The sequence below is a fragment of the Rutidosis leptorrhynchoides genome, chromosome 10 (assembly GCF_046630445.1).
Source record: "Rutidosis leptorrhynchoides isolate AG116_Rl617_1_P2 chromosome 10, CSIRO_AGI_Rlap_v1, whole genome shotgun sequence".
In the NCBI taxonomy this organism is placed as follows: Eukaryota; Viridiplantae; Streptophyta; class Magnoliopsida; order Asterales; family Asteraceae; genus Rutidosis; species Rutidosis leptorrhynchoides.
Window position 1 is genome coordinate 330,594,326 of NC_092342.1, and position 14,092 is coordinate 330,608,417.

The 14,092-nt window shown below is 29.1% G+C and overlaps 1 protein-coding gene across 1 annotated transcript; it reads right to left on the bottom strand.

Annotated features, from left to right (window-relative positions):
- Window positions 1-13,189: 13,189 nt before the first annotated feature.
- Window positions 13,190-13,786, bottom strand: LOC139871351 (uncharacterized). The gene has a single exon (XM_071859070.1). The coding sequence runs from the start codon at window positions 13,784-13,786 to the stop codon at window positions 13,190-13,192; it is 597 nt and encodes a 198-aa protein (XP_071715171.1).
- Between the last annotated feature and the right edge of the window lie 306 nt (window positions 13,787-14,092).

Consider the following 14,092-nt stretch of genomic DNA (forward strand, 5'->3'; position numbering starts at 1 on the left):
AGATACATAATTTAGTAAACTTAATAATAAAAAGTAATGAGTATATATATATGTATCATCTTACACCTATCTATATGTAACACTTAATGTATGTATAAATATATTGTATAGTTATGAACGCATGCATGAATAATAATAATAAAGAATATTTATGTATGTATCACATAGATATATTTATTCATGTAACATAATGATAAGTTTACATAATAGTTGAATAATTAAAGACTAATGATACTATTATTAGTATAACCTATACACTTATTTATATAGTAACACTTAAGTACACTAAGTATATTATCACTTATATAAATATAACTTTTCTCAAAAACGGTCACTGTTAATATAGTTTACTATATTAATAAACAAACTTTATGTCTATTAGACATTAACTAATCAAACATGATATCTCTAGGTTGAGATCTCCGTGTTCAACACTCCGATCATATAACTTGCGTGAAATATCTATCTGCTATTAAGGTGAACTTCATAGCCCCTCTTTTACTATTTCTTAACTGTTTTAAACTTTGGGGTGAGACACATGCTTGCTTTTAAACTGTTTTACGCTTAGACACAAGTACCCGCAAACTGTTTAACTGTGCTGACATGCTTTGATTCATGCTAAATCCCTACCATGATATCATTAATTACTGGAATTTGGTAAGCTTAGTTATTGTGAATAGCGCTATTGAGAGTGACGTCTCTAACCATTTGACTGTTGGTCTTTGGTTACATAATAATGATTACGACACTGACAGTTCAAGGTGTCCAGGTGTAACTTTGTTTACGTTTCGATATCATAACTTCAGCATTTACTTTTGATAACTAAATCTTGTGGTCTAAAACTATATATATTAAACCTATGTTGTTCACTCAACCTTTTTGGTTGACACTTTAAGCATGTTTTGTCTCAGGTGAAGATTGCTAAAGATTATTTGCTTTTTGGACTTGGCTGTTTTTGGAGTCCGCATTTATACATTCATACTATTGCATTAAAACATTTAAATTCAATTGTAATGACTTAATACTTTCTGCTGCTTTAATACATTGGTTATCAATTAAAACGTCTCATATAGAGTCGTTCTCGTTTATACATACTTGTGTTGTGATATTGTGAAGTCATATTTCTCCGGTCCTATTTGGGGGTATGACAATCGATGATATCTTAATCTACTCTAAGACAGAATTCGATCACGCATCACATTTGTGCCAAGTATTGAAATTGCTGAAACGTGAAAGCTCTATGCAAAATTTTCAAAATGTGAATTTTGGTTGAGAGAAGTTCAATTTTTGGGTCATATTATCTGCAAAGATGGTATTAAAGTAGATCCAACAAAGATTGAAGCAGTAATGAACTTGAAATCCCCTAAGACTCCTACCGAGATTAAGAGCTTTTTGGGATTGGCTGGTTATTATCGTCGTTTTATAAAGGATTTTTCTAAAATAGCTGGTCCTTTGACAAAACTGACAAGGAAAGATGTGGCATTTCGGTTGAATAGTGAACAAGAGACAACTTTTCAAACCTTGAAACATTTACTGTGTCAGGCTCCTGTGTTGACTTTACCTGAGTGGTCTGATGATTTTATCGTGTATTGTGATACTTCGTTAGTAGGGTTGGGTTGTGTGTTGATTCAGCGAGATCGGGTGATTGCGTATGCTTCCTGTTAGTTGAAAACTCTTGAAAGGAACTACCATGCACATGATCTAGAATTAGCTGCAGTTGTGTTTGGTTTAAAACTATGGAGACACTGTCTCTATGGTACGCATTGTGTAATCTACACTGATCACACGAGTTTGCAATATATCTTTTCACAGAAAGAATTGAACATGCGCCAGAGAAGGTGGCAAGAGTTGATCAAAGATTGTGATTGCAAGATTCGTTACCATCCTGGTAAGGCGAATGTCGTTGCTGATGCATTAAGTCGTAAGGGATCTGTTGACACTGTTAAATTCATGCGAATTGAGATTGTCTCGGATTTGATTGACCGACTGAAAATCTCGCAACGTGAAGCTTTTAAAGACGAAAACTTAAAATCTGAATTAATGGTGAAACGAAAAGAGGATTTGACTAATGATTCTCGAGAATTGAAAACCTACCATGATAGGGTTTGGGTACCAATGATTGGAGGTTTGAGGGATTTAATCCTAATAGAAGCTCATAAATCGAAGTTTTCGATTCACCCTGGCAGCACAAAGATGTATAATGATCTAAAAAAGTTGTATTGGTGGCCTACGATGAAAAATGATGTCGCTCATTTTGTAGAGATGTGTCAGATCTATGCTCAAGTGAAAGCTGAACACTAGAAACCATATGGGTCGTTGCGTCAATTAGAGATTCATGAATGGAAGTGGGAGCATATCACCATGGATTTTGTGACGAAGTTACCCCGAACCCAGAAAGGGAACGACATGATCTGGGTAATAGTCGACCGACTAACAAAGAGCGCTCATTTCTTGGCCGCTACTGAAACAACTTCTTTGAGTAAGTTGGCATAAATGTATCTGAATGAGGTAGTATCGCGTCATGGGATCCCTTTATCTATCATGTATGATCGAGATTAAAGATTTGTATCAAACTTTTAGAAGAGTTTACAGCAGAATCTGGGAACTCGTGTCAATCTGAGTACTGCATATCATCCTCAGACTGACTGTCAAAGTGAACGAACCATTCAAACACTTGAGGATATGTTACGAGCTTGTGTTTTGGAATATGGGGGATCCTGGGATACTCATCTGTCGTTAGTAGAGTTTGCATACAATAATTCTTATCATTCGAGTATAGGCATGCCGCCTTATGAAATGTTATATGGTAGACGGTGCCGAACTCCAACATGTTGGTTAGAGACAGGAGAAAAACAGTTTGCCGGACCAGAAATAGTTCAACAGACAGTCGAGAAAGTAGCGATTGTTCGAGAAAAGCTAAAAGCTGCAAGAGATAGACAGAAAATGTATGTTGATCCGCGTCGACGACCAGTAACTTTTCTTGAGGGTGAACTAGTGTATTTAAAAGTTTCACCGTGGAAAGGGGTAATTCGTTTTGGTAAACGTGAAAAGTTAGCACCTCGCTATATTGGGCCTTTTCGTATTAGAAAAGTAGTAAACGACCAAACTGTTATGTTAGATCTCCCATCAGAATTATCAGGGACTCATGATACCTTCAACGTGTGCTACCTTCGCAAGTGTAAGGTAGATGACGAAAGTCAGATTCTTCCTTTGCAAGACCTAAAGGTGGATATAAATCAAAAGTTAGTTGAGGAACCCGTTAAAATATTAGATAGAAAAGTCACAAAGCTTCGAAAGAAACAAATTCCTATGGTGTTGGTAGAATGGAAACACAGTCTGGGTGCGAACTTGACGTGGAAAACAGAAGAGTTAAATATGATTTATAACACCCGGATTATTGGCCCAGATAAAATAGGTAACTTTATATTATTTTATTATAATTTAAATATGATATTTATATTATGGTTAATTGATAGTAATTGATTAGAAATGTGAAATAATAAATTATGTGATTATAATTTAGTAAGTGGCTAAATGAATTCATTTTATGACGATGGTCACAAAAAAATATCCATTTGATTAAATTGGGCTTCGTTAGGGCTGCCTAACATAAACATTGTGTTTTAGATAACGGATGTTATAGCTATATAATATTATGAATTACCATGAATATTGATAATAAAATTTGGTTAGTTATAAATGGAAGCATCAGGACATCGTAGGATATATCCATATTTATATTTATGTACTATTAAAGTTAAAGATGATAATAATAGTAACATTATAATTAGATTATGCGGAGTAGTATCCTTGTGTTCAAACTCTATCTAGTTCGCATGAATAAGCTGCTAGATACAGGTGTCGTATTTCTTAAATGTTAAGTTTGCAAGAATAGTTGACACGTACACTTAACATGCAAAAATCACTCAAGTATGGTGCTTTGTAACCTACTTAGTAACATTACTTGTATGTTAAAATTTTATGGAGTGAAGTCACGTAGTATTCAAGTTGCGAACTATACTTGAATGTCTAGAATCAATAGATTCTTAGTCACCTGCTAGACAATAGTATAAATAGATGGCTCCTTACATTTGTTCAAGTCATCCTATTTTCACAACGATCATTACACACATCACAAATAGTCGTAAGAAGTAGTAATCCAAGGATATAATTATTATAGTACAAGGAGCGCAAGCTAGAGCTACGAGCATCTTAAGTGCGTCTAGATCTTTGAAAAAGATCGTAAAGTAAGTATTCTCGTATTATTTTATAAAACTAAATTATATGCTATTATTTTGTTAATAGTTATTTGATTAAATACGAGCTATGTACATTTATTATGAGATATTGTTGTTATTGTTGTTGTTGTTATTATTATTATTATTATTATTATTATTATTATTATTATTATTATTATTATTATTATTATTATTATTATTATTATTATTATTATTATTATTATTATTATTATTATTATTATTATTAATTATAATATTAAATTATTGGGATAGTGGATAGAGGCTAGAAATGCGTTAATACATAGATCCCTAATGTTATTACTATTTTTAATAGTTATAGTTATATGAAAACTACATGTTTGTTATGTTACCCGTGCACGTGACAGTCACACGCACGTAGGTCCTTACACATGTGTGATTAAGAACCCCCACGTGTCTGAGGTTTGATTGGTTTCATTAGTGCTATATGTTTAATTGACGTCGTTATTTATTGGTGTAGAGACCCGTCCTAATCCATCCGGACGAAGTCCATATCGATTATAAACGATTCACAACAGTTGATTACATAGCGAGGTACTTGACCTCTATATGATACATTTTACAAACATTGCATTCATTTTTGAAAAGACAATCTTTCATTACATCAAAAGTTGACGGCGTGCATACCATTTTATAATATATCTAACTATAATTTACTTAATAATAATCTTGATGAACTCAACGACTCGAATGCAACGTCTTATGAAATATGTCATGAATGACTCCAAATAATATCTTTAAAATGAGCAATTGCACAGCGGAAGACTTCTTTCATACCTGAGAATAAACATGCTTTAAAGTGTCAACCAAAAAGGTTGGTGAGTTCATTAGTTTATCATAAAGAATCATTTCATAATTTTAATAGACCACAAGATTTCATATTTCCAGTTCTCATAAACATACGTCCCATGCATAGAGACAAAAATCATTCATATGGATTGAACACCAGGTAACCGACATTCACAATATACATATAAGAATATCCCCATCATTTCCGGGATCCTCCTTCGAACATGATATAAATTTCAAAGTACTAAAGCATCCGGTACTTTGGATGGGGCTTGTTGGGCCCGATAGATCTATCTCTAGGATCCGCGTCAATTAGGGTGTCTGTTCCCTAATTCTTAGATTACTAGACTTAATAAAAAGGGGCATATTCGATTTCGATAATTCAACCATAGAATGTAGTTTCACGTACTTGTGTCTATTTTATAAAATATTTATAAATATTGCGCATGTATTCTCAGCCCAAAAATATAAAGGGTAAAAAGGCAAATGAAACTCACCATCCTGTATTTTGTAGTAAAAATACATATGACAACAATGAACAAGTGTAGGGTTGGCCTCAGATTCACGAACCTATATCATTTATATATATATTAAAATATGTAGTCGTAATTGAATAAGTATATATATATTATTAATAATTACAATTGTTATATTATATGTTATATAGATATAGATAGTTTAGTATATTTAATTTTATATATCTTATATAGCTATTATTTAGCATTCTTTAATATGTTAATACTAAAAATTTATATTAGGGTTTATATAAGATATCAATATATATTTATGTATAGATTGGTACATTTTATATATATATATATATATATATATATATATATATATATATATATATATATATATATATATATATATATATATATATATATATATCTATATATAGTTTAGTTAATATCATTTTAATAAAAAAAATATAGTGATATGTAATATTAATATTATCGCAGTGTATCTTTATATAAAAATATTTATTTGTAATCATACTAAAATTGATAAGAGTGATAGTCATAATAATGATTTTAGTACTTACATAATAATACTCGTGATAATAATATTACTTATGTTAATATTAACACTTCTACTATTTATAAAAAGATATTAATACTATTATTTACGAAAATGATAATAATTTATATTACTTTCATAATAATAATAATAATAATAATAATAATAATAATAATAATAATAATAATAATAATAATAATAATAATAATAATAATAATAATAATCCTAATTGTGATTATAATACTTATTTTAGGAATAACGATAATGTTAATGCTCCTAGTTCGATTAATGCTAACGATACTTCTAAAAATGTTGATAATAATGATAATTAATAATGTTAATAAGTTTAGTAACAGTAATACTAGTAATAATAATGATAGTGAAAATAATAATTTTGGTAATACTACTTAATAATAATAATAATAATGAAAGTCTTATTGCAAATGATGATATTAATAATAATACTTATACATGTGATAATAATAATAATCTTTATAACATTAATAATAACAATAATAATAACACTAACAATCATGATAATAATAATAACAATCATGACAATAATAATAATGATAATAATAAGGTTACTACCTCAATAAAATGTCCTAAAAAAAATTATACCACCGGTGGGAATCGAACCCGAGACCTCAAGCTCACCCGCAACCCATCTTAACCATTCCTCCAATGCTATCTATCTGTTTTAAACCAGGAACTAAAACTATATATTCTGTTTCCTTTTTCTGTTACAATTCCTCTTCTTCTTACTTAAACTAGTCGACCAGAATCCATTCACAAATCAATAACTATATTCTTAACAAATTTGTTTCCAATCAGATAACAGCCTCAAAGTAAAAATCGAAGGTTATAATATGAATTAACAACAACAACAACAAAAAAATATGAAGGAAGAAAAGAAAAAAAAAACTGCCGTCGCTGAAGAAGAGAAAAAGAAAAAAAATTAATTTTGATTTCAAGCTTGTTTTGGACAAAAGTTACAACACAAATTAAGTTCCAAAACATTTATATAGTTTTCCTCAATCATCAATTGATCCTAAAACGTAAACACAAACTCGAATTTTTGTGAAGAATAATCTGTTGACTTTTAAAATTTCAACTTTGACTCGAGAATTCGTGTTTGATATAACGAATTAAGACCTGCGAATTTGAGGAAGCATTCACGACAAGATATCGGACACTTCTGCAATTTTACTTCTGGTCAATTCATTTTGAATCAATTTCAAGGTTAAATGGGTTTGAGTTTACAAGACAGAAAGAAAAGAAAGGAAAAAAATAAAATGATGAAGAACCCCTCTCCCTTAACAATTAATAGAATGCATATAAGTTGTGATTGAACGGTTGAATCCAAAAAAAAAAAAAATGTCGAACAAGTCAATTGTAGGGTTACAATGTTTAGTCACAGGCGAAATAGGAAGACAGATATATCACGAGCTGTATATAATATCCATATTAAATTAATGGACCAGATAATAAAGTGTTCTATCTGTATTTGTATTTAAAAAAGTACAGATTAACTTATACTAGTAAATATAGTACATTAATATTATCAATATTTATAATACAATACAAATATTACAATAATAACATTAATAACATTAATGGTAATTATATTAATAATAATAACACTAATATTAATAATAATAACGATATAATTAAAATACTGATAATAATAACTATAAATTTTTATATTAATAATATTGTTATTAATAATAATAATGTTGGTTATAATACTACTATGTGAATTTATATATACCCATTTTCATATTCATATATTATCTATTGATAATAATAATCTATCTAATACTGATTTCAATAATGATAATAAAAATGTTTAATATTATTAATGGTACTAATAATATTATTAGCTATAATGTTAATTGTTATTGATAATAATAATAATACAACAACTTATGCTTATCAAATTTCATATGTATGTATATACTTATAATAATATTAATGATACAAATATTAACTTTTCAATATTATTGTTGATAATAATATTAATGAAAGTAATGATCATAATTTTAATATAACATTATACTTAACTTATAAATACATATAATACACTAATCTTATATTTCATATTTATTTATATAGTGATCCATTTGAATATTTTATACATGTTACAATGTACATATAATATTACTTATACATAGTAATCTTATATATTTATATATACATAATTGTTTTAGATTACACCTAATTATTTTTGTATCTTAATTTATGTATTTAGTTCTATTGTTTATTTTTATAATTTTAAATTATTATATATACAAACATTCATATATACACATCTTTATTTACAACAATTGTTCGTGAATCGTCGGGGGTGGTCAAAAGGTAATTGAATATATGAACAAAGTTTCCAAAATTTTTGAGACTCAACATGCAGACTTTGCTTATCGTGTCGGAATTATATAAAGATTAAGTTTAAATTTGGTCAGAAATTCCCGGGTCATCACAGTTGGGGTTGTGTCTGACTCGAAAGTATCCTTTTTTCCAGGTGACAAAGGAAAGGAGAAGACTCAGTAATATAAGATCTCTGAGTTCTTGCTTTGTGATATCAGGTGAGTGGAACTATCCTTTCAGATATTTATATAGAGTAGCGGGTTATGCTACTATTGCCATGTTCGGCCCGACCTGATTATATTATTGTTAAATATACTATGTTGTATATGTATGATTATGTGCATATTGTGATTATCGGCCTTGATTTGTTAGGTTGAAGGAGTCAACCTTGATTTGTTAGGTTGGGTTTAATGTTACTGTCTGGGTAGTATAATTTAAAGGACGTGTTCGGGATTTCTATACTAAGTATTCAGTAAACAAAGAACTATCGGTAAACTCTAGCCCGATTAGCTAGTAGTTAATGGTTAGGCCATGCCGCCGGCCTCCTTGAGATTATGTAAATTGTTGTGTTTATGCAATTGTTTTATAGCTTGATGCTGTATGCTGATATTTGTTAGGATTGTTTCATTCACTTAGCTTCGTGCTAATCTCTCACATCTTCTCCCGTGTTAGTTTAGTGCTTTTATGCTCGAGACAGGAGAAGTCGTATTTTGGTCTAGTTATGTTTGACACACTTAAACTCTGATGTTTTACATGGTTTGTATATTATTAATACATTTTATAATATAAAGTGTTGGTTTGCTTTCCGCTGTGTTTTAAATATTAAAAAAAAAACCACGGTCTTACAAAGATTGTATAAAAAAGGTGAGAGGGGGTCCCCTTGCCACACTCTTCTACCAATCGAGAACTCCTTTGTAGGCGCACCATTGACAAGAATGGAGATCGAGGCTGAATTATGACATGATGAAATCCATTTCCTCCATTTATGTCCAAACCCCTTGCATTTCATAACGTCAATAAAAATTTCCAATTGAGGCTATCAAATGCTTTTTCAATTTCTACCTTAAATATTACTCCTTTTTTTTCCAATTAGATCTAAGGAAATCAATTGTTTCATTCGCTACAAGGATACCATCAAGGATAAGCATATCCTTCAAAAAAGCGCTTTGTTCCGGGCCCACATGAGAAGGCAAGACTTTTCGAAGATGATTCGATAGAAGCTTAGCGACTATTTTATAATAGCTCCCAATTAAGCTAATTGGTCTATAGTCCTCAAGTCTCATCGCATCAGTCTTGTTTGGTACTAAAGTGACGAAAGACGCATTACATCCTCTCGAAATCTCCCCCGTTTCCCAAAACCAATTGATAGCTTCTGTAGAGACCCGTCCTAATCCATCTGACGAAGTCCATATCGATTACAAACGATTCACAATAGTTGATTACATCGCGAGGTACTTGACCTCTATATGATACATTTTACAAACATTGCATTCGTTTTTAAAAGACAAACTTGCTTTACATTGAAAATTTACAGCATGCATACCATCTCATAATATATCCAACTATAATTGACTTAGTAATAATCTTGATGAACTCGAAGACTCGAATGCAACGTCTTTTGAAATATGTCATGAATGAATCCAAGTAATATCTCTAATACGAGCAAATGCACAGCGGAAAATTTCTTTCATACCTGAGAATAAACATGCTTTAAAGTATCAACCAAAAGGTTGGTGAGTCCATTAGCTTAACATAAATAATCATTTCCATCATTTTAATAGACCACAAGATTTTTATTTTCATTTCTCATAAATATACGTCCCATGCATAGAGACAAAAATCATTCATATGGTGAACACCTGGTAACCGACATTAACAAGATGCATATAAGAATATCCCCTATCATTCCGGAAAATCCTTCGGACATGATAAAAACGAATTCGAAGTACTAAAGCATCCGGTACTTTGGATGGGGTTCGTTAGGCCCAATAGATCTATCTTTAGGATTCGCATCAATTAGTAGATCGGTTTACTAATTCTTAGGTTACCAAGCAAAAGGGATATATTCGGCATCGATCATTCACCCATATAATGTAGTTTCAATTACTTGTGTCTATTTCGTAAAACATTTATAAAAGCGCATGTATTCTCAGTCCCAAAAATATATATTGTAAAAGCATTTAAAAAGGGAGCAATGAAACTCACAATACTGTATTTTATAGTAAAAATACATATGACGACATTGAACAATGCAGGGTTGGCCTCGGATTCACGAACCTATATCATTTGTATATTTATATTATTAGTTATAATAATACCAAAGATAATATTAATAGTGGTAAAGTTAATGATTATAATACTTAATATTATTAATAAGATAATAATGTTAATAATTCTATTAATGATAATAATACTGATTTTAATGATTATAATTATAAAATATTAATTTTTCTGTTAATGACAGTTTTTGATAAAGATTTTGATAATTATATAATAATAATATTCATGATGAAATTTGTAATTGTACTTATGTTAAAATAATAATCCTAGTATTTATAAAACGAGGCCATTACTAATATTTATGGAAATCATAATAACTTGTATTGTTTTAATAGTAATAATAATAATAATATTAATACCTATTTTATTATTAGCAGTAATAATGTTAATATTAATATTTAAGGATAATAATAATAATTTGTAGTATGATAGTTATAATAATACTTAACTTATCAATAATAGTAATAATATTCATTTTTGTAATTATAATCATAATGATAATAACAATAATAGTTACTACATGTATTAGTAATAATAATAACAATAACGACAATTCTAATTCTAATACTTATAAGTATGGTAGTAATAATAATTTTAAGTATAATAACAATAACAATAATAATAAATTTCATAATAATAATAACAATAATAATAATAACAATAATAATAATAATTAATAAGAAAACTACCTCAAAATGGTTTTCTAAAAAGAAATGTCTCAGGCCTGAATCGAACCCGAGACCTCTCGCATCCCAACACTAAATCTTTACCATTCTGCCATATATACTTTTCTGTTAATATACGATTTCTATTTGTATTTATTACATAATTCTATTTCTTATCTTCTTTCTTCTTCACAACTTGATCGATAACTAAAAGGTAACAATCATAACCAAAGCTTGAAGTTTTTATTTAAAACATAATCGAAACAAAATCATTTAGAGTGATTTAAATAAATTAACAACGAAGAAAAAAATAATTTATGCAGCCTCTGCTACTTCCTGCTGTTCGTCGGTGTAAGAAAAGAAGAAAAAAATGATTTTGCTTTGTGGTACGTTTTTAGCCAAAGGTTATAACACAATTTGTGTTTCAATTCACTCCTAAAAGCTATAAAAATCATCAATTTAACTCGAAGCATTACAGAAAATTTGAATTCGATTGATGAACATTTGTTGACTTTTAAAACCTTAAACTTTGACTCATAAATTAGTGTTCAATATGAAGAATTGAAATCTCAAATTCTACAGATAGTTTGTGTAAAGGATTATTAACACTTTGGCATTAATAGATTTTGAAGTAAAGCTTGAATTCGAAATTTGGCTAAAATTGGTGAAGAACCGAGAAGAAGCTGGGTTTTCTTTTGTTTCTATTACACAAAAACACAGCTACGATTTATTTGTTAAAGTAATTATTTGGTTAATACAGATAATAATTGATCACGCTGGTGTATTGGACGTCTAACAATAAACAGACAGGAATCTTCAATTTAGGAAGAAGGAAACAAAACAAATAAATAAAAAAAATAACACAGATAGTGAAAGAATGAATTTCGTACCAATTTGTTACAGGAAAAAGAACCCATTTAACACAGTGTAGGATAGATGCATGTTACTGACTCCAAATTCTATTTTTATCGATTTTTCTTTTATATAAATAATATTAATTATAATTATAATCATATTAATAATAAATACTAATAATACTAATAATAATAATAATATTAACAATAATGGTAAATAATAGTTATTAATAACAAAAAAAATGATATTATTAATGATAATAATAATATTTAATAATAATACTAATAAAATTTATAATTACTAATTATAATAATAATGATATTAACAATGATAACTATGATAATAACATAACATTTCATATGTATCAAATTTTATAAAACAATTTTTGAATATACTATTAGTACAGATATTAATAATAATGATGAATGTAATAATAATATATATAAATAGAACTAATCTTACAATTACATGTAATACATTAATTATACAATTTATTTATTATGTTATCTTTAATAGTTATATAATATGTAATACTTTTTATTGAACATTTATTATTTATAAATCTTATTATAATATACATATCATAGTAAATATAGAGATCATATATATAGATTCATAACAGTCTCATTATTTTGTATATTACTTTTCATTTTTAATTCAGATGATTAAATGGTATTATATTAATTAAACACTTTATATATATATATATATATATATATATATATATATATATATATATATATATATATATATATATATATATATATATATATATATATTGTTCGTGAATCGTCGGAAATAGTCAAAAGGTCAAGTGAATATATGATCATAGTTCCAAAGTTTTCGAGACTCAACATTACAGACTTTGCTTATCGTATCGAAATTATATAAAGATTAAGTTTAAATTTAGTCGGAAATTCCCAGGTCGTCACAGCTTCAATGAGATCTTTTTTTGATAATATTCCAATACTTTTTAAAGAAACAAAAATTGAAGCTATCCGGCCCCGGCGCCTTCGAACTATCGTATTCTCTAGTTGCATTATGAATTTCATTCTCTTGAAATGGGCATTCAAACATCGCAGCATCTTCCGAGGATAGTGAGGGATAAGATAACTCTTCAAGCGAAGGCCTGTTATGATTCTTCTCATCGAACTTTTTTGGAAAGTGGTTAAAGACTTCTGCTTTGATGTCGGGAGGGTTCTCATTCCAAATTCCATCAATTATTAAGCCCTTAATATTACATTGGTTTTGCTTGTTACGAATGACCGAGTGAAAGAATCTCGTATTTTCATCGCCCTCTAGATTCCAACGTAACCTTGCCTTTTGCTTAAGCATACTCGACTTCAGCTTTTCTTTATCTAACCATTTTCTTCTACTGTCTTTCCATTGTAGCAATTCAACATTAGATAAAGAAGCATTTTCGGCCTTGAGTTCAAGTTTATTTGCTGCTATTATAAGTGCTTCTATCTCACATTCCAGCTTCCCAAATTTTCTTTCACTCCGCAATTTAAGAGCTGTTTTAACATTTTTCATTCTATTTCTGAAATTACAATCCTTGCAGTTCACAACATTGATTTGCTCGGTCTAAGCATCTTCTATTACCTTTTCGACATGATCTTCATCGAACCATACATCAAAAACTCTAAATGGTTTCGGCCTGAAGTTCTTGTCCTCATCTTTTAGTAAGATAGGACAGTGGTTTAATCTAGTACGCTCAAGAATTACCTCCGTAAGATTGCACCATGTGAGTTGAAACTTATTTGATACAAAAAACCTATCGATTTTACTAAATTTGGTGCCATCGTCACTAACTCGAGTAAGAGCTCTACCACCTAAAGG